Source organism: Sceloporus undulatus, chromosome 4 (genome assembly GCF_019175285.1).
Source record: "Sceloporus undulatus isolate JIND9_A2432 ecotype Alabama chromosome 4, SceUnd_v1.1, whole genome shotgun sequence".
Taxonomy (NCBI): domain Eukaryota; kingdom Metazoa; phylum Chordata; class Lepidosauria; order Squamata; family Phrynosomatidae; genus Sceloporus; species Sceloporus undulatus.
The window spans coordinates 180,196,157-180,214,377 of NC_056525.1; the positions used below are offsets into that span (position 1 = coordinate 180,196,157).

General features: G+C 41.1%; 1 protein-coding gene across 5 annotated transcripts in view; it reads right to left on the reverse strand.

The window, feature by feature from the left end:
- Nucleotides 1-18,221, reverse strand: part of ZNF236 (zinc finger protein 236) — a 76,224-nt gene that overhangs the window by 21,116 nt on the left and 36,887 nt on the right. For 3 of the 5 annotated variants that reach the window (XM_042463844.1, XM_042463845.1, XM_042463846.1), the window contains exons 20-28: nt 17,976-18,188; nt 17,352-17,622; nt 15,715-15,818; nt 14,314-14,679; nt 12,705-12,850; nt 11,705-11,948; nt 7,972-8,151; nt 6,621-6,779; nt 6,025-6,203 (exon numbers count right to left, since the gene is read on the reverse strand). In XM_042463844.1, coding sequence (XP_042319778.1) covers nt 6,025-6,203; nt 6,621-6,779; nt 7,972-8,151; nt 11,705-11,948; nt 12,705-12,850; nt 14,314-14,679; nt 15,715-15,818; nt 17,352-17,622; nt 17,976-18,188 — 1,862 coding nt within the window. The remainder of the gene's footprint in view (nt 1-6,024; nt 6,204-6,620; nt 6,780-7,971; nt 8,152-11,704; nt 11,949-12,704; nt 12,851-14,313; nt 14,680-15,714; nt 15,819-17,351; nt 17,623-17,975; nt 18,189-18,221) is intronic. The other 2 variants (XM_042463847.1, XM_042463848.1) reach the window with 1 other exon arrangement.

Consider the following 18,221-nt stretch of genomic DNA (forward strand, 5'->3'; position numbering starts at 1 on the left):
GGTTTCAACGGGGATACGGAACAGCTTACTTTCTTCTCGCGGCAAGTGGCGGGCACAGCGGGCGCGGGGGGACTACTTGCCCAGACGAGGAGCGAGAAGGTGAGAGCGTGGGCCGGTCGGATGGAGGGGCAACGCGGCCCAATGGCTGGTGCGCTCTACGAGTTGCGGGGCACAGAAACTGGCGGTCCTGGACGCTTTCATAGGACTGCTCTTCGGGAAGGTTCGAGGACCCATTCCGCGGGGATCGGGCGAAAGCCAAGTTCGCCACCTTGCAGCAGGGAAGCAGACGGTGGCCAGAGGACGTGTGGGAGTCGGAGTGTGGCCTCCAATATACGGACTATCCGGACCCACTGAGTGACGCGCCAGTTCCAGGATGGGGCGCCGCGCCGACCTGCATAGAGTGGATCCTGATGAAGGAGTCGCGCCACGGACCTCCACGACTGGCTTCGTTGTGCTGGCGGAGGGCGGCGCCACTAGGGGAGCGGATCAAGCTGGCGCAAGCAGCGGGCAGCGTTCCAGCAAGGGAAGGCGGCCAGGGCCCCGGGCCGACGAGGGCAAACCCACGACTTCGGCGGAGGTGGAGAAACACCGCCGGATGAAAAACCTGGCCTCTGTTTGGCAGTGGAAAAAAAGGCCCTGATTGCTGGCCTGTCCGGAGAGGGGCACCGGTCAAAAAGGCGGCCACAGGCGGGCGCCAACAGGTCCGGGGCCCAGGGAACGGGGCTGGCCGGCCAGCGGGCGGCGCACCGGCAGGTGGCCGATGACAGGGCCCAGCTGGACCGGCTCCCAGGACATGACATCCCGGGACTTGGGGAGTGGAGGGGTTTCCATATACTACCTGAAGTTAAATTGGGACATAAAATAAAAGGGGACACAGCGCCCATGTTGCGCGGCTCCGGACTCGGGATGCACCCGCTGTCGTGATCAGTGAGGAGGACTGGTGCATCTTCCAGATTGAACTGGGGAGCCTTTGCCGGAGGTAATCCCTTCACTGCAGATGGATGGGCAGTCATGCGGGGACAAACCTGGCAGTTACCAGGACTGAGCGACTAGTCTAGATTGTGGGACACTGGGAATCCATCCGATTTGTGGTGGGTCCTACCAGGGGTTGTGATCTGGTGTTGGGAAGAGACGGCTAGCCTTCACAACCCATCCTCAATTCGGAGAACAAAGCAGTTGGTGTCAACGACCTGGGTGTAGCACGCAGGTAGCCTCGGCGGGGGAACCTGGGGAGGGTGCCTCACCGAGCCACCGCGGTGGACTGTGACTGGGTCCTTTCCCAAAAGCGGTCGTCAACCAGCTCGGAGATGGGGAAATTCCCATGGGTCTACCCGGACGCTGGGTGCGGTGTTTAGGAGAAAAGGAGGGTGACCTCCTGCCGCCCCCACCGGGACAGCGGCGCTGTGCTATCGAATTGACACCCGGGGCCCCACTCCCCAAACCCAAAACTGTACTCAATGACTCCTAGGAGATGGTGACATTGAAGGAGTCATTAATAAGAAGTTGGCTAGAGGTTTATTCGCCCCGCCCAGTCTCCTTTGGGGCACAGTGTTCTTCAGGGAAAAAGAAAGATGGGGACACTCCGATTGGCTAAACAAGATATAAGCAATCTGGAATGCTACTCAGCACTTGCGCAATAGCCCCCTGCCATTAATGAAGGGACAGGGCTGCGCAGATGGCACCGGGGAAGGTTTTCCACCAAACTGGACTTGAGGGATGCTTAACTTTCGAGTAAGGAATCAAACAAACGAAGGGGATGAGTATAAGACAGCAAGATCCATTGCCCCTTGGGGGCCTTCGCCTATCTGGGGTCCTACTTTTGGTCTTTCGGGGGGCCTTCTTGGTTGTTATGAAGCGATCAACGAAGTGCTGCAGGACTTGCTGTACGAAGGGGTGCTGGGATATTTGGATCGATAGCCTCATCTATTCCCCCCGACCTGTCCAGTCATGTGAAAGGGGTACGAAACGATTGCAAAGGCGGTGAGACAACACACTGTATGTCAGCTGTCTAAATGCGAATTTCACACCAGGGAAACAGTCTGGACGAGGATACCGGGTTGTCCCACCGGGGGCTACAAATGGACCCTGCACAGGTCCAAGGATGTCAGAAACGTGGGCTCACCAACAACCCGCAACAAGTGCCACGCTTCCTGGGATTTGCCAAATTCTATAGGCAGGTCTTCCCACTGTGCTCAAATTGCAGTGCCATCACAAACTTGTGACAAACTAAGGTGGGAGGACCTCAGGGGAGCCAGCCAGTGCTGAGGAACAGGCAGCCCGATGAAACCCCTTACAAGGTGGCAATGGACTAAGGAATGCACTGAGGCTTTTGTCCAAGTAAAGAAATGGTTCAGCACGGCGGCTGTGTTAAACAGCACCCAGACCCTGCCACAGCCGTTGTGCGTGCAGGGTGGACGCCTCAGATGATGCCGTGGGGGCCGTGCTGATGACAGAGGCGCAGTGAGGGGGCAAGAACGTGAGGCATTGCGCCGACGTTGTCTAAGCGCTTTGATTCGACTCAAAAGGGTTGGCCATGCTGGGAGCGGGACGCATATGCCATTAAGAGAGCGTTGGAGGTGTGGAGGCAATTTGGAGGCGGGTCCACACTCTTGACGTGTGGGACTGATCACCGAAACTTAGAGGCCCACAAACCCCCAAAGGCATTTGGACTCCCAAACAAAGAACAGTGGGCCAACGAATTTTCCCAAGTAACTTCACCATACAATCTTTCCTGGCAAAGACAATGGGCTAGCGAGGGTTGTCCAGAAATGGCATGGCCGCGGACAACAGGAACGGGGGGGAGCTACAGACGCGTTTTTCTAAACAATGGGGCAGGGTGACCACGTCGCTCCCAGACAGAAAGAACAGGAGAACTCGCTGGAAACCCTAGACCCCATGGTGAGAGAGGATTGGAAGCAGATGAAACCGATGAGGAGGTTGGCAGGCCGAAAGGACTGAACTTCCAATGCACAGCACCGGGGATATGGACCAAAGAAGGGCAAATATATGTGGGCCGGGGCCGCCGGGCTAACGGCTTGAACTTGTCATGATGTCAAAGCTGCCGGTCATTGGGGCTTCACCTAAAACCTGGTGACCTGAGTAAATACTGGTGGCCAAGGCCGCAAAGGGGGTAGGGCTTATGTACAGGGAGGTCCATTGGCCAGAGCCAACCTCACACAGGCAAGCCGAGTGGCTATGGCAGGCCTGTGGAGGACCCCAGTCAAGGGCCTTGGCAACACCACATTGCAATGGACTTCATCACGACTTGCCAGAAAGGCAAAGGCAAAGACACCATTGGGTGGTAGGCGGACTTGGTGTCAACAAGTGCACTATGGTGGGCTGGCAAAGGGGGTCCCCAATGCATCTAAACTGGCTGGACCGTTCATGAACATATAAGGTTCCAATGTTTGCCAGACAAGATTCTATCGACCGCGGAGCGTCCTTCACGTAAAATTTTGGAGGTGTTTGCAAGACAAGTTGGGGGTGCGCAATTAGCGTTTAGCTCCGCTTTCACCCCCAGACGGGACGGTCAGGTCGGAAAGGGTTAATCGGAGCCTGAGGTATTTAAGGTGTTATGCGCATTACTTAACAAGACAACTGGCTGACTTGCTGCCCCATGCTGAGGTGGATTGAACGTATCTAGTCATGCCAAGCTTGCGGATGGTCTCCTTTCAAGTGGTGTTGGGCTATGAGCCAGGGTTATCCCATCACTATCCCTGCGCAAAGGATCCTGTGCCAGTGGGGAAAGTGGAGCCAACTATTGCGGGCGACAGTTGGCCCAAAATGAGGAGGCATGAAAACAGGCCCAAACTGGACTACAAGCGCTTTGCGATCAGCACAGGAGCTGGTGGGACATCCAGGAGGGAGACTGGGTGTTTCTGGTCCACAAGAACTAAAGTGTAGAGTGCCTTGTAAAAATAGGCCCCAAGTTTTGGGTTGGCCTTTTGCCAGGTAAAAAGACTTGTTAGTGAAGGACGGCTGATTGGGGACCTCCTAAGATGTACCAACACAATTAACCCACCTTTCAGTTCAGCTGCTGAAGCCTGCTGGGAAGAGGACTGAAGATGACACTGAAAGAACCGCTCCAGCCTCCATTGCTCATTGAGGGGGAAGAACATTTCGACATTGTGCAGATTTTGGGACTCGTAGGGTGTGAAAGGGGGCTTAGAATACCTGGTGCAGTGGAAACATTTCCCCGTTATATGGCCGAGTGGGTGGGGGTTAAACTGTAAGTGCTGAACGACTTGTCCATCAGGTTTCATTGGCTTACCCTGACAGAACCTAAAATTGTGAAAGTAAAGCTTTGGGGGGGCAGAGGCAGAACTCCAAAGCCAATTATGCCCAATATTCACACTTCACTTTAGTTCTGTTCATATTATTGTTGTAATTGGCTTTAGATGTGTTCTCCAGCTTGCTTTGCTACGGGGGGAATTGCTGCCGAAGGGGGCTGGGATGCTGGGGCGGGATAGCTGCATAGGGTTTGGAAGCACTGTGTACTTAGTCGGAGACATCTGAGCCAGACCTTGTCCAAGGTCAAACCTGGTTTCGCAAGCCAGCTAGCCTGGGGAAGCCGCAGGAGGGGTAACTGTGGGCAGAGAAGGCGGGAGAGGACAAAAGGAGTATTTTAACCTGATGTTTGAGCTGGCTTGTCCAGAGTCTCTACGAAGTCTGTCTGACCACTTTTCATCATCTACAATAAAACTGCACGCTTTTAAGCAGGTTGTGGGTTGTGGATTACTGGTGAGGTTGTTGGATCTTACACAACCTATGGATTTGGGACATAAAAGGCAAAACAAATACTTCACAATTCTATTTATAGAAAGTAATGTTGAATAATAAAAGTACTGAAAAATATTACTCTTGTTTATTAAGATTAATAATAGTGTTAATGAAGGTTGATATTGATGTTTAAGTATACACGGATAATCACCTTAGTCAGTATATATATTATAAAAAAGAAAGTATAAAATTTGTTTATATGGCATACCAAAACACTAAGGGTACTTAGGAGCAATGTATGTAGGGACACTCTGAGAGAAGTGGGAGATTTTTATGTTTTTATATAGGCGTAGGTTGGTTTTTTGTTTTGTTTTGGATACATAGTTTAATTATGTATTACATTCTTTTGTTTCTTGTCTTTTTAAAGGTGGGTGGATATTAGAAAGTAGAATAATTTTTTTGTTTACAAGTTTGTAAAGATGTTATATGTGAGCATGTTTCTTTGTTGTATGTTTTATGTTTCCTTTGTGTATTAGAAATGTCAATAAAATTAATTTTAAATACTGTTTACTCCTTTTAAATTGTTTTAAGTCTTACATATTATTCTTTTACAATTACTCTTCTTGTATTACAAAATCTAAATTAATTTTATTGATTTTACTGTATGCTGCCTTGAGGTCTGATATGGGTCAGGGATATAAATATTTAAATCAATCACAGTCAACCAGCCTGCCAGCCTGCCTATCTGGGGTTTTCTTCTGGGATCCAGATGTGAATCAATAAACCAAAGAAAGGGAATGAAGGAGATACAAACTGAAGGGTATGTATTTCTGGACAATTACTATGGGAAGTTTTGGGTTTTCTGAATTATATTAGGAAATGTACAGTTTAACATTTTTTTGCTGGGATGAATGCAATGTGCTAGCTGACTTATTATCTACAGGCTTTTCCTTTTCCAGTGTCTTCCTGTTCCAAAGTATGCCACTGAGTCATGTGTTTATCCTGTTGTAGAATCTGGATGATGGAAAGGTCACCCATTATTATATTCTAGTACAGTACGACTCCTATATCCAGGGTACTGGTACTCATGATTTCACTTACTTGTGTGTGAAAAAAATATGGTCTCTCTAGGCATCTGAAGGTCCACCAGAGTGATTCTATGGTCAAAGTTCTCTGGAAATACACGGTTTGCTATTATCTACAATTTCCACCATCCACAGTAAACCTGAGGATGTATCTCCAGTGAATAAGGGGGTTGCACTGTACTGGACAGGACATAACATTTCCCCAGCAAAAAATACACACCTGTGATGTGATGTTAAGTGTTACTGCATCAAGACCAGCAGATAACATACTCTGAGTATCAGCCAAAGTCAATGTGACACTACCATCTCCTCCTACTCCTGATGATGACATTACTAAATTCTGAGCAGGCTGTGACAGGGGTGGTGTTGAAGGAAGGTTCCCACTTGATGTATTAAGTTCTGTAAAAAGTATAGCATTGTTAAATCCTAAATTTAGAATCATGTATAGTTGACAGCTCTGTAAAAGTTGTGGATTTCTAGGTTTATTAAACAGTTTGAAAAAACAAGGCATTTTGAAGCCTATGAGTAGCTTGCACACTTACAAGTTCCCATCTTGTCAATTTTAGCTGAAAAAATCTCTATATTATTAATAATCTGAAAAAAACCACCCTATTCCAACCTACTTATCATGCCCATTTTCTTAGTATATTTACTAATTACTATAAATGAAATTTGCCCAGAGACTGTGATAACACCAATTTTAAACAAGACCTTGAAAAAAAGAATAAAGCGCAGGTGAAATGACTGTGCAGGATTGCTATAAATATAAAAAGCATGAAGGTATTATTTACTCAAGTTGAGTTACTGAAAACCTACCTGAAGCACTGCTCAGTGTTGGGCTTTGAGAGAGGAGCTGATCATTATTTATAGTTAATGTAGCACCTGTTGATTGATTGCTGATAGTTGGTGTTGCCAACTGCAAATTCCCATTCAGTTCATTGCCTCCAGAGGAATTATGCTGAATAAGGTCTTGGCCTATAAGGAAAGTGGAATTGATGTTTCTGTGTTTCTGTATTGTTGTTGTTTTTCAAATAGCAATGCTCTTATTTTATTTTATATGAAATAACTGAACTGTTATTGAAATCATAAAAAACTGACAAACTGTCAACATTTAAAAAAAATTAAGACTGCTGTATATAATTTTAAAAAAAACCTTATAAAGATACTCCATTAAAATGGCACAATAGAAAAAATAAGAGTTTACTAAGAAATACAAATATTGGAATCAATGGAACTATGCTATGTTCTAAAGCCAAATCACCACTCCTAAAAGAGTAAATGAACTGGAATAGCCATTTCTTTTTCATCACTGGCTTTTGTTAAATGTGAGGATCAGAAAGGGAGCCATGGGTGCCAAAGGAAAATAAAAAGGCCTTGGGTGGTGATGGTAGCGGCGGTGGGGAGGGGGGGGTATAGCAGCTTGTGGACCTCAGAAATCTCAGCCCAGGTATAATGATGTCTGGGGGATATAGAATGCCTTCTCTTTTACAAAGAAAAAAGAATGAAGATTACATAAAAGAGAGTTAAATTCTGCACTGAAAATATTTTTTTAAAAAGACTTCCCCAACATTATCCTTGTTAGCCCTAGTTAAGTGTGTTACAATCCAATTACGCCATTCTGCATTGCCACTGTCTATGCTGGCTGAGGATGAAGGAACGGTGGTCCAACATAGGCGGAGGATGCCGAGTTAAGGAAAGCATAGTAAATCTTTCAGCATTCAGAGTGCTTAAATATGGATTATTTAACAGTATGAACTGCATATCTATTTATAAGGCTAAAGCTTTTAAAACAGCTTTGAGGCCACAGTTCTTTCAATTAAGGAAACAGGCTGCAATATTTGTAATTTTTGTCTATACTGGACCAATGTGATTCTAAAGTTTAAATAAGTCAGTCATTGCTATATTCTATTAATGCCAAATGAGAATGATTACACAAGGACACTACACTAAAACAATGTGAGAATTAGGACTACATAAACTTATCCAGATGATTTTCAATATATGATTTACTATTCAAAGCTCAACAGGTATCTGAAAAATTCAATTTCAGTAAAAGTAGCATTTGGCAGAAAGGAGTCTTCCATTTACAGCTATCAAATAACCACATATTACTGCGAAGAAGTACTGTATTTGAGTGGCTTTAAAAAGTAGAAATTAGTATACTTGCCAGATATAGTAAGGGTAATTTCTTGAGGTGTTCCTGATGAATTTGTAGTTGTTGAAGTAGAGGCATGAGCTAAAACATGACTAAGACTTGAATTATTTATTGTCAGTGTAATCTCATGCTGACCATTTGAAGTTGATACCATACCCTGTGAAGTCATGACCTGAGAGAGATCCTGTGGCCCTAAACATTAGCAAAGAAATAAACATTCAGTACCAATTCATATTTAATATTATTATTTAACATTATTGTTATAGCTATTACATGAATGACAAGAAATAAAATAATAGCTTGTAAGAGTCATATGTAGCGATATGGACAATCCGTGGAGTGTTTTCTGTAAGCAAATGGTTATTTTTTTCCAGGTTGTTGAGTTCTTCCAGGAAAAGTTATACCTTGATCTGTTTTGCCCCTTGAACTCAGAAGAGGTCTGAAGTGTTATAAGTTGTAGCTGTCATTTCAGCTGTGGAGAAGACTCTGAGTTTTGACATTCTAGTTTATCTTTGTTTACTGGGCTGCCAAGAATGATAGAAATTATGACTGAATTCTATGGTATCTTACCAAATTGATTCTGACTCTGGCCGAAATTAATGATCTATTGTGGGGGGGAAAACTGACTTAAAACATCAACAAAGAATACATTTTTGGAGGTTAAGAAGCTATTGCTTGGAATACAAATAAAAACTCCATCTGGTGCAACTATGAAGAGGAGTGGCCAGCACAATGCAATAGCTTGCATGTTGGAGTAAGACTCTGGGAGACCAGAATTCAAATCCCCACTAACCATGGAAACTTACTGACTGACCTTGGGTAAGTCACACACTCTCAGCCTTAGATAATGGCAAACCTTCTTTGAATAAATTGTGCCAATGAAATTGTATTGAAGGGTCACCAAGAGTCAGAAATGACTTAAGTCACGTGATAACAACAACAACAAGAAATAAAAGTAGAACTTCAGAAGTCTAATGTTGGGTGATGATTTAGACTAGTACCACTGTTTTTCTAGCAATAAATGAGACAGGCCATTTGCCCAAGTGTCATAATGAAGGAATTGGAATTCCAACATTTAAGAAAGGTGATAAGCATGATCCTGTAAATTACAGACTATTTCCCTGATGCAGGTGATAAGTAATTTATATGCAAAATATTGCCCCCTAAGATTGAAAGACTGGACAAAACAGTCAAATATTCAGGCCCAACAAACAGGGTTCTAAGAAGGAAATTAAATATCTACTTATTGTTCTTCTTCTTGTTGTGTGCATTCAAGTTGTTTCTAACTTACAGCAACCTTAAAGGGAACCTAACACAGAGTTTTGACTTGCCCAAGGGTTTCATGGCCAAGTTGAGAATCGGACCCTGGTTCCCAGAGTCACAATCCAACGCTCAAACCACTACATCATGCTGGCTCCTCAAATGGCTGTTATTTTTTGTAATTTCTCTAGTGGTCCACAAGTTACGTTAGAGTGAAACATTATTCCTTCTATTATGCATTTGTTGATTTGAAGCCTACATATGACTTCATTAGCAGCTAACATTTCTGGCAGAAATTGTACTAAAATAGTGTTAATGCAACATTGCTTCAGCTAATCATAAGGGTTCACATATAAACTTTATTCATTAAAGATTTTAGTAGGATACATTGGAGAAATAATAGTACAGTGGGCCTTTCTCTTATGCGGGGGATCCGTTTTGGACCCCCCAGGTAAAAGAAAAACGCGTAAGCTCGAGCCCCATTGGAAGTAATGGGGCTTGTGTCTGCTATGTGGGGCTGTGCGCGTACAGCACACACACACACCATTACTTCTTCTGGGGCGCGCAAGGCTTTTTTCTGGTGTGGCTTCCAGCGGGTGCACTGTATTTTCACCTCTAGAAGTGTCTCACAAGGTTATGTTTTAAGCCCCTCCCCCCAACTATCTAATTGTATGTTAACTATTTCCTTACTACTCTTTCCAGTGCTGCTTAGAGTTCAGTGTACTTGACGGATAGACCAATTCTCTCTTGTACTATGCTGAAGATACAGTTCTTGGGCCTTCCTCCCAAGTGGGAATAATAATAACCATCATAAATGTCAGTAGTCATAAATAAAATGGCTAAATATTAACTATAATAACATACACATTATATTTACTAAGAAATGATACAAACATTATAGATAGATTACAAATGGATATTAAATCACTTGTGTTAAACAGTTCAAATGGTTAGGGACCATTTTTACCAGCTCAAGATCCTTAAAGACTGTGAAGAGTCGCTAAAGAAAATACTGGTTGAACAATTAAAGTTATGGATGGACTTATTTTATTATAGCAAGAGAGGCCAACTAACTCAGCCTGCACATGAAGTCTGTCAGACTCTATGGGCAAAACTCTGGAGTAACACTGATTAGCAAAATCTTGAATCTGTTCAAAATCAGTATATGAGGATAGAATTTCAGCTACTGAATAGTCCACCTCTCTCATTGTAAAGTGTAGTTAATATGCCAAAATTAACTTCAGTAATACTACGTTTTTTGGATTAGGCTGTTCCATGTAGTGGCCTAAAAATGTACCAGGCTAGCACTGATGAGTGTTACTCTAATAGTGGAAGAGTCAAATCATTTCATAAACTGATAGCAGAAATCAAATGTCCATCTGAGTTTTAGTTATGATAGGATAAAAGAAAATAATCGAACTAGTAAAGCAACATTTTTTGGATAAGGATTTTCAATCATTCTTGGCTGAGACCAAAACAAGGAGGACAGGGGGTTAGACTGGATGGCCCTTGCGGTCTCTTCCAACTCTATGATTCTATGATCTCCTTTTTATCCAATATCAAATATTAGGCATTCTCTTCCACTCTTTATAGCAAAACGTACACACCCAAACTGGTAGGGACTAATTTTTTCAAAAGGAATGAATAGTTTTTCCTCTGCAGTAACTTTTTTCTCTCTCAGTAAGCAGCCACCAACAGTATACAAAAACATTCATAGTCTATAACATTCCTTTGAAAAGCTGCAGAACGTTTTTGATGATTAAAGCACCAAGATATTAAACAGTAATTCATAAGGTAGAGATTGTCACTATCTTCATTCCTGTCTAGCCTCATTTGCCTCAGGATGGGGATCTGAATATGTGATGTTCGTAGCCCCTACGGCTACTTTGAAGCAATTTCTTCCAAATGACTAGTGAAATCAGCCATTCCAGCACTCTAACCTCCCTTTCTCCAAAAAAAATATGCTATCTTTTAAATGATTTAAACAGATATTCAAGTAACTAAAAGATAGGAACGGATTCCTCAACTGATGAACATATTTAATCCAAATTTATGTTTTATAAATCTTTTAAAATAAAAATATCTGGTATATACAAGTCAATATATCAGTATATACAAATACAGTGGGCCCTTTGTATCTGTGGGGGATCCATTCCGGACCCACCTGCATATGGCAAAAAAATGTGGGACCTCAAAGCCCATTTGTTTCAACGGCCACGTGCTCCTGTGCACAGTGTGGTGTGCGAGCTATTAAAACAAACGGAGATTGCTGTCCATGTAGGCTTAGAGCCACAGATGGCAAGCCCATGTATGGGGCAGGTGCACTGTACCAGTATTATAATTGATTATAATTGTTATTAAAATTTTAATTATTATCTAAATAACTTTTAAAAGAGATTTAAAAAGCAGTGATCATTTATTTTTAAACTGCTCAGTTCAGGAAATTTTACCCAACTAGAAGAGAGCATTCCCTTACTGTACTTACCAGTAGCACTAGTAGTCAATACAGATTCCTGCTCAGACATAGCCCCTATTGTCATATTAGCTGAAGAGGTAACAGTAGGCTGTAAGGATAAGCTGGACAAGGGCTGTATTACCACATTTGCAGGCACTGAACTATCTACTGTCTGGAGGGAAGTGTTCTGAGAAGCCAAACTAGGATCCCCGGTTAGCTGCTGGGTAAGTACATTACCCTGTTGCAGTGTTTGCTGTAAAAGACTAGGATCAATCTGAAAAGAAAATACAGGCAAAAACATCTATATGACACTCCTTCACATACTACAGTTTGTCATAAACAAAAATTTCAAGCAGACTAGTTTTAAGAAACTTTATGCACCAAGTCTATGCAGACAATAACTTACTAGATACAGGAAAAGCTGGATAATTTTCATTTATTATTCAAATGCTGAAATGCCTTTATGTTTAGAATACTGGCTAATAAATCTCAAGCATCATTACGTTCTGTAATAGCAATTGTGAAAAGAACACAAAATGGTTATGTTAAGACTCCTCTAACTTCTTTCCAAAGGGGTAATTTTGCCAATTTCCAGGGAATTCCCTGGAATCCGGAGAATTTAATTAAGTTCTTTCCAGGGATTTTGACTTAATATTCCAGTAAATATTGGGGAATTCCAGGGATTTTGGTAAAATATTCCAGGGAATATCTTCAAGGCTTGTTGGCAACACTGGTAATGAATGGAAAAAAAAAACTTTACAAAAATTTAAAACAAGGTAATAAATCCCAACAACAGGGATATGCTGTTTTGTCTACTGGCAATTAAAATGGTTTGGTACCTACAACAAAGTATCATTCGAACTATTATGAATAAGCATAATACACACACATCCACAATCTAATATTTAGACTTTGAGAAGCTTCAAATAATTGAAGTTGGTATGTTATTCAATACTCATAGAGAACAGGAAAAATACCACAGGAACTACTTCCTGAATTATTTGTGAAGAATAATACAGGACAAACATACCTGTAATGTAATGTTGTTAATGGTTGTAGGATCTATTCCAGAAATTTGAACATTTGGTCCAACCAAGTTGGCAGCAAGCTGTAACTGTATTCCTTCAAGAGTTGCCAAACTACCATCTGTCAAGGATACAGTTAAATCACCTCCAGCTAGCAAAGAGAAAAGGCATAGTGTAAACTCATTTTTGTTATCATATCTCTCATTTTCAGGGTACTATGCTAACGTTATCTAGATTCTATGACTAAATATATACTTGTAATATTCTAGGACTCTAGATACAACATGTTTATGTTACTAATCAAATCAGTAAATAATATTGTAATGATCGTTGGTTGAACTATTAACAAATCTCACACTAAGGTTGCAATCCAAAGTACACTTATTTGGGAGTTTACTTTAGTGAAAAGTGGGACTTACTTTTAAATAAATATGCAAAATAGGATTACCATGTGTATAAACAGATGGATATCTTTAATAAAGCTATAATTAGTAGGACAGACAAAGTAATGCTTCAATACCAGTGTGTAATACGGATAAAATAATTTACAGTCTTCAAGCCCACCTTGCTACCTTATTAAAAAATATGCACATGTATATATTGACATCATGTTAGAAAATGAACAAGTCACAAAAGTCTATATTGTTCCAGAGCTTATGCAATTAATCTGCTGGCCTTTACAGTTTTTAGTAATTTTGGTATTGATTTTTGTATATTTATGCTTTCAGTTTATTGCTAATCTTATGATGTATTTGATTATTTGAAGTCATTACAGTTATTCTAGACACCTTGGTAAACATATTGACAAAACAGCCATAAAATTAAGACTGAAAATATTCTTATTCGATCCAAGTAATGCAAAACTTCATTCCCCTCAAAATACAAGTGTAATAATGGACTTGACTATAATCTTTACCATTTGGACTGTAAACTGCAACTTGGAAATAACCTAATCAAAGATGCAAAAACTCAATAAACCACTGTGCAGTCCCTTCTCAGAGGGCCAAAACAGAAGTGATGCTACTTGCATCTTTAATTCCATGCTTGATGAATCTAGAGGAACTAATGCTTTTAAATTAATGTTCTTCCTCTTATGCCATTTCCAGCTAAAAATTGTCCCTGCCCCCTACCACTACAAGTAGCTACAGGTATTTCCTGCAAAAAGCAGCTGAAGGCACAAATCTATACATATGATCTCGTATTTAGTGGACAGGATCTCAGATAATTTTTTTCTGCTCAGATGGCATGTAACAGATACAGAATGGCCTCCCTGACTCCCACGTGATGGGTTAGGAACCAGAGGACTGTCAGAAAGTGGAACTGGCTGAAAAGTGATTACCACCTTTTTAGCTTGCAAATGCATTTTTGGCCACTCAAAGACAAATTAACACTCTACATATATATAAAAGTGTAGGCAAGTGGTCCCAAGCAAGCATCATAGGCAAGAACTGCTTAAAGAGCAGAACCCCTCTTAAATTAATGGAACACGCCTGTAAACTGTAAATATTGAAAGATCTTAAGGCACTGGAAAGCAAGGTGTCAAAAGCCTTTACAGGATCTGATACTTCTGTAATCTAAACCCCAAATAAAAAGAAAGGTGTGTTGTTTTTTTACCTGACATAGAAGCAGGAAGTATAGCCTGGCCAACAAGACCTTGCTGGAGCAAATTCTGATCAAACTGGCCTGTTAGAACAGAGTTATTCATGATGAAAACATTTGGATCTGTTGAGGATGAATTGAGAAGATTTACTGGTTGTAGGCCCTCAGTTGGTGTACGAGACGCAGGCTTCCTGACCTTCTTTGACTCTGGTTTAAAGTGACATTGTATGTGTGTCTTCCTGCGTCCAGATGTTCGAAACCTTAAGTCACAGTGAGGACATTTAAAAGGCTTTGCTCCAGTATGCAGGCGCATATGCACTTTCAGACTACCTTTTGTAGAAAATGAATTGCTGCATACATGGCAACTAAAGAGTTTCTGACCTGGAAGGTAAGAAAACAGTATGAGACAGAATCATCTCTTTTTAGTTAAGAATCACTGAAGAATTCCTAACACTCACAGCCCTTGATTGAAAGCTTGGTTAGAGGAGACCACCCTCTGAATTCATTGAAGAAAATCAGGAGTGATTTGGCATATGGTCCTTTTCCACCCACTTACCATAGAGGTGAACAAATAACTGCCACCCCACCAGAAAATATTTCATTTTTGCAGACAAAGACAATAATCACAAATTGTTTTTTCACAATGAGAGCATGATAAAACAAAGTGAGACAATTAAAAATAATAATAATAAAGTTTTTATTTATATACCGCACCTTCCATAGATCAGGGCGGTTTACATAAAATTACAATACGCGTACAATAGTTAAAAACAACACCGTACAATATACAAAAATAAGATAAACCCAGCAAAAGCCCCAGTAGCCCATCCTCATGGCCACGGAAGAGGAGGGAGGCCCACAGGATTTTTATGCGGGGAATGCTAGCTGGAAGAAAAAGGTTTTCAACTCCCTTTTAAATTGGGCCAGGGAGGTAGTCGAGCGGAGCTCAGCGGGCAGCGTGTTCCAAAGGGCTGGGGCGGCGATGGAAAATGTCCGCCTTGTGACGGAGGTAAGCCTAGCCCCAGGCACCTTCAGTAGTAGCTGCCCGGATGTTCTGAGGGTGCGGGACAGAATATACGGAATATAATTAATCAAAGCATATTTTTAACTATTCTATTTAAAGACACACCCATAAGACAAATCAAGGAAGCAGAAAGGTATCCCATTCAATAATACCAACCAAAAACATTCCAAATGCTAGCTTAATCAATTTAAAAACTATTTATTTATTTATTTAATATCCTGCCATTGTTACAAAGTGGGACCATAATGCTAACTAGTCAGCATTTGTAATAATTCATTAAGACGCAAATCTCCCTGACAAATGATCAGCATAAAACATCCAAGCACTATACCTTATATTTTTTCTCATATGCCTTATGTACCATAGTTGGGAGTGCATGCAATTTTACATACCTGTGTGCGTTTTTACATGACAATCCAAAGTAGACTTTACAGTAAAACTCTTCCCACATTCATCACATTTGTAAGGCTTTTCTCCTGTATGGATACGCACATGCCTAGCCAAAAATAATTGTTCTTCAATTACTATAAGCCTTCTGAAGGAAGGAATCAAACATATCATTACAGTGTTTAAAAAACTTTTAAAATATCTAAGCCTCAAAGCTTGTAAGGAAGCAAACTGTGACTTGCTGTGCAAGCTAAAATACACAACAAAAACAACAATGGAAACATTTTCCAGGGAGATTTTGAAGTGTAAGGTATGTAATGTATTAATAAGCCTCCTGCAGGACTACATCAAACTTTGCAGCAGCTGACTTCCATCCATACATGTGGACTTCTCTCTTTCCTGCATTTGCCAGATCTGCTCTGGAGGATCTTCCAGCCATTCAGGGCAAATCTGGGAAGCAAAAAGGAGGCTGCAGGAAGGAAGAAGAATCTGCTATGTTGGCAATGCAAGAAATTGACCCAATGCAAAAAATTAGAGCTTGTTGTTGGAGCTTGTTGTTGCTGCTGTTGTTTTATGACTTCAAGTCATTTCTGGCTACCCTAAGGTGAACCTATCACAGGTTTCTTATCAAGATTTGTTCAGAGTCTTTGGCTCCCTGAGGCTGAGAGAGTGTGATTTCCCTTTGGTCACTCAGTGAGTTTCCATGGCTGAGTGAGATCTAAACCCTGGTCTCCAGAGTTCTAGTCCGACACTCAATCCATTACACCACGCTGACTCTGAATTTTAACAAGGCAGAGAGCTATAAAATAGAAGATGCTGATGATCAGAAACATATATTTCATTTTTAATCACTCATTTTAAAACATTTTAAAAATCATTTTAAACAAAATGATTGCACCTATGCTCTCAGTTTCCTGACATTGACACTAAGAAACCTGAAGGAAGATCAATTCCACAACATAACATAACATTTGTATTGTTTTGGCAATGTCACAAGTTTCATAATTACTAGGGGTTTCTGTGTGCTTGTAAAAGAGAGAGAGAGAGAGAGAGAGAGAGATTTATAACATTAAAATCTCAACTGTTTCTGCGCACGCTTGATGAATGTGAGTCTTTCTGTAGAAACAAGACACTGATTTCCATTGACAGTTTTCTACAAGACCCTTAGGTACTCATTAGGACTATGGATAGTTTTAATTTGAATTTTGTTCAATTTCTTTCAGAAGTTCTCTTGACTTTTAAAAGAACCTCCAATGTTCACTTACTAGCACCCAATGAGATACGACCAAAAAGAAGTCAACGAGCTACAGAGCATACACAGTCGGCCCTTCTTATACATGGATTTTTTATACACAGATTCAAGCATAAATGGTTTGAAAATGCTCAAAAAAAGTATAAATTTACCTTGATGTTCCATTTTTTATTAGAGACACCATTTTGCTATGTCATTATACTTAATGGGACTTGAGCATACATGGATTTTGTTATACACGGGGGATCTTGGAACCAAACCCCAGCGTATAACAAGGATCCACTGTAGTTTCATGTTTAGCCAGACTCTGGTCACTATGACTATAACTGAGCTGCAAAGATAACATTCTTCCTATAGATTTTTCCTTTTTTGGATATAACTTCTTCTTACCTTACTAAGTCACTAGGTTTTTTAAAGCTTTTGGGGCAGTAAGTACAGCAGTTGGCATATTTTGGCTCAGCTTCCATTTCTGCTTGCTTGTCTTTGATTTCACTAATTCTGTCTTTTTCTGCAGCAGACTGGACAAGAACCTTTTCAGAGACAGTTGCACTTTCTTGGGGTCTGATTTTTGCAAGTTCAGCTGTTTCCTCTTCTGTGAAAGTGATGACACCAGGCCTAGATTTTCTAGAGGTAGACCTTTCAGAGGTCTCTTCTTCTTCTTCTGCATATTTAAACAGAGAACATTTCATTTCACAGAATACATTTAGAAACTTAATGAGCACATCAAACTTATTCAATATTAATAAAAAACAATCCAGATCACTTTTTCTAAATGTTTTAACAACACACAAATAGTTCAGTGTTGAAATGGGAAATATGTAGGTTCTCAGAGACACTCCACATGTTCCACCATTCTACAAGTACAAAAAATGGGGTTTAAAACTATTTCCCATATTCACATTGCACAACACAGCTAATGCTGAAGAAATAATCTTATGACGATGATAAAATACCAGTCAAAGGAAAAATGATTCAAAAGGTGTTATTAGGGTCTACCCAGTAAGCAGTGCTCACCTCCTGTTGCTGATTCTCCAGCTGATGTTGCTGTTGAAGACACAGTTTGATGTTTTTTCATGTGCTTCTTACAGTGAACTGTCGTTCTAAAACTTTCATCACAAAATGGACATTTATATGGTTTCATGCTCATATGTGTTGCCATATGTCTAGTAAGACTTCCATTTGTAGTGAAGGATGTGTTGCAAATACTGCAACTAAATGCTTTAACTCCTGAAGTAATAAAAGTGAATAAAAACACAAGGT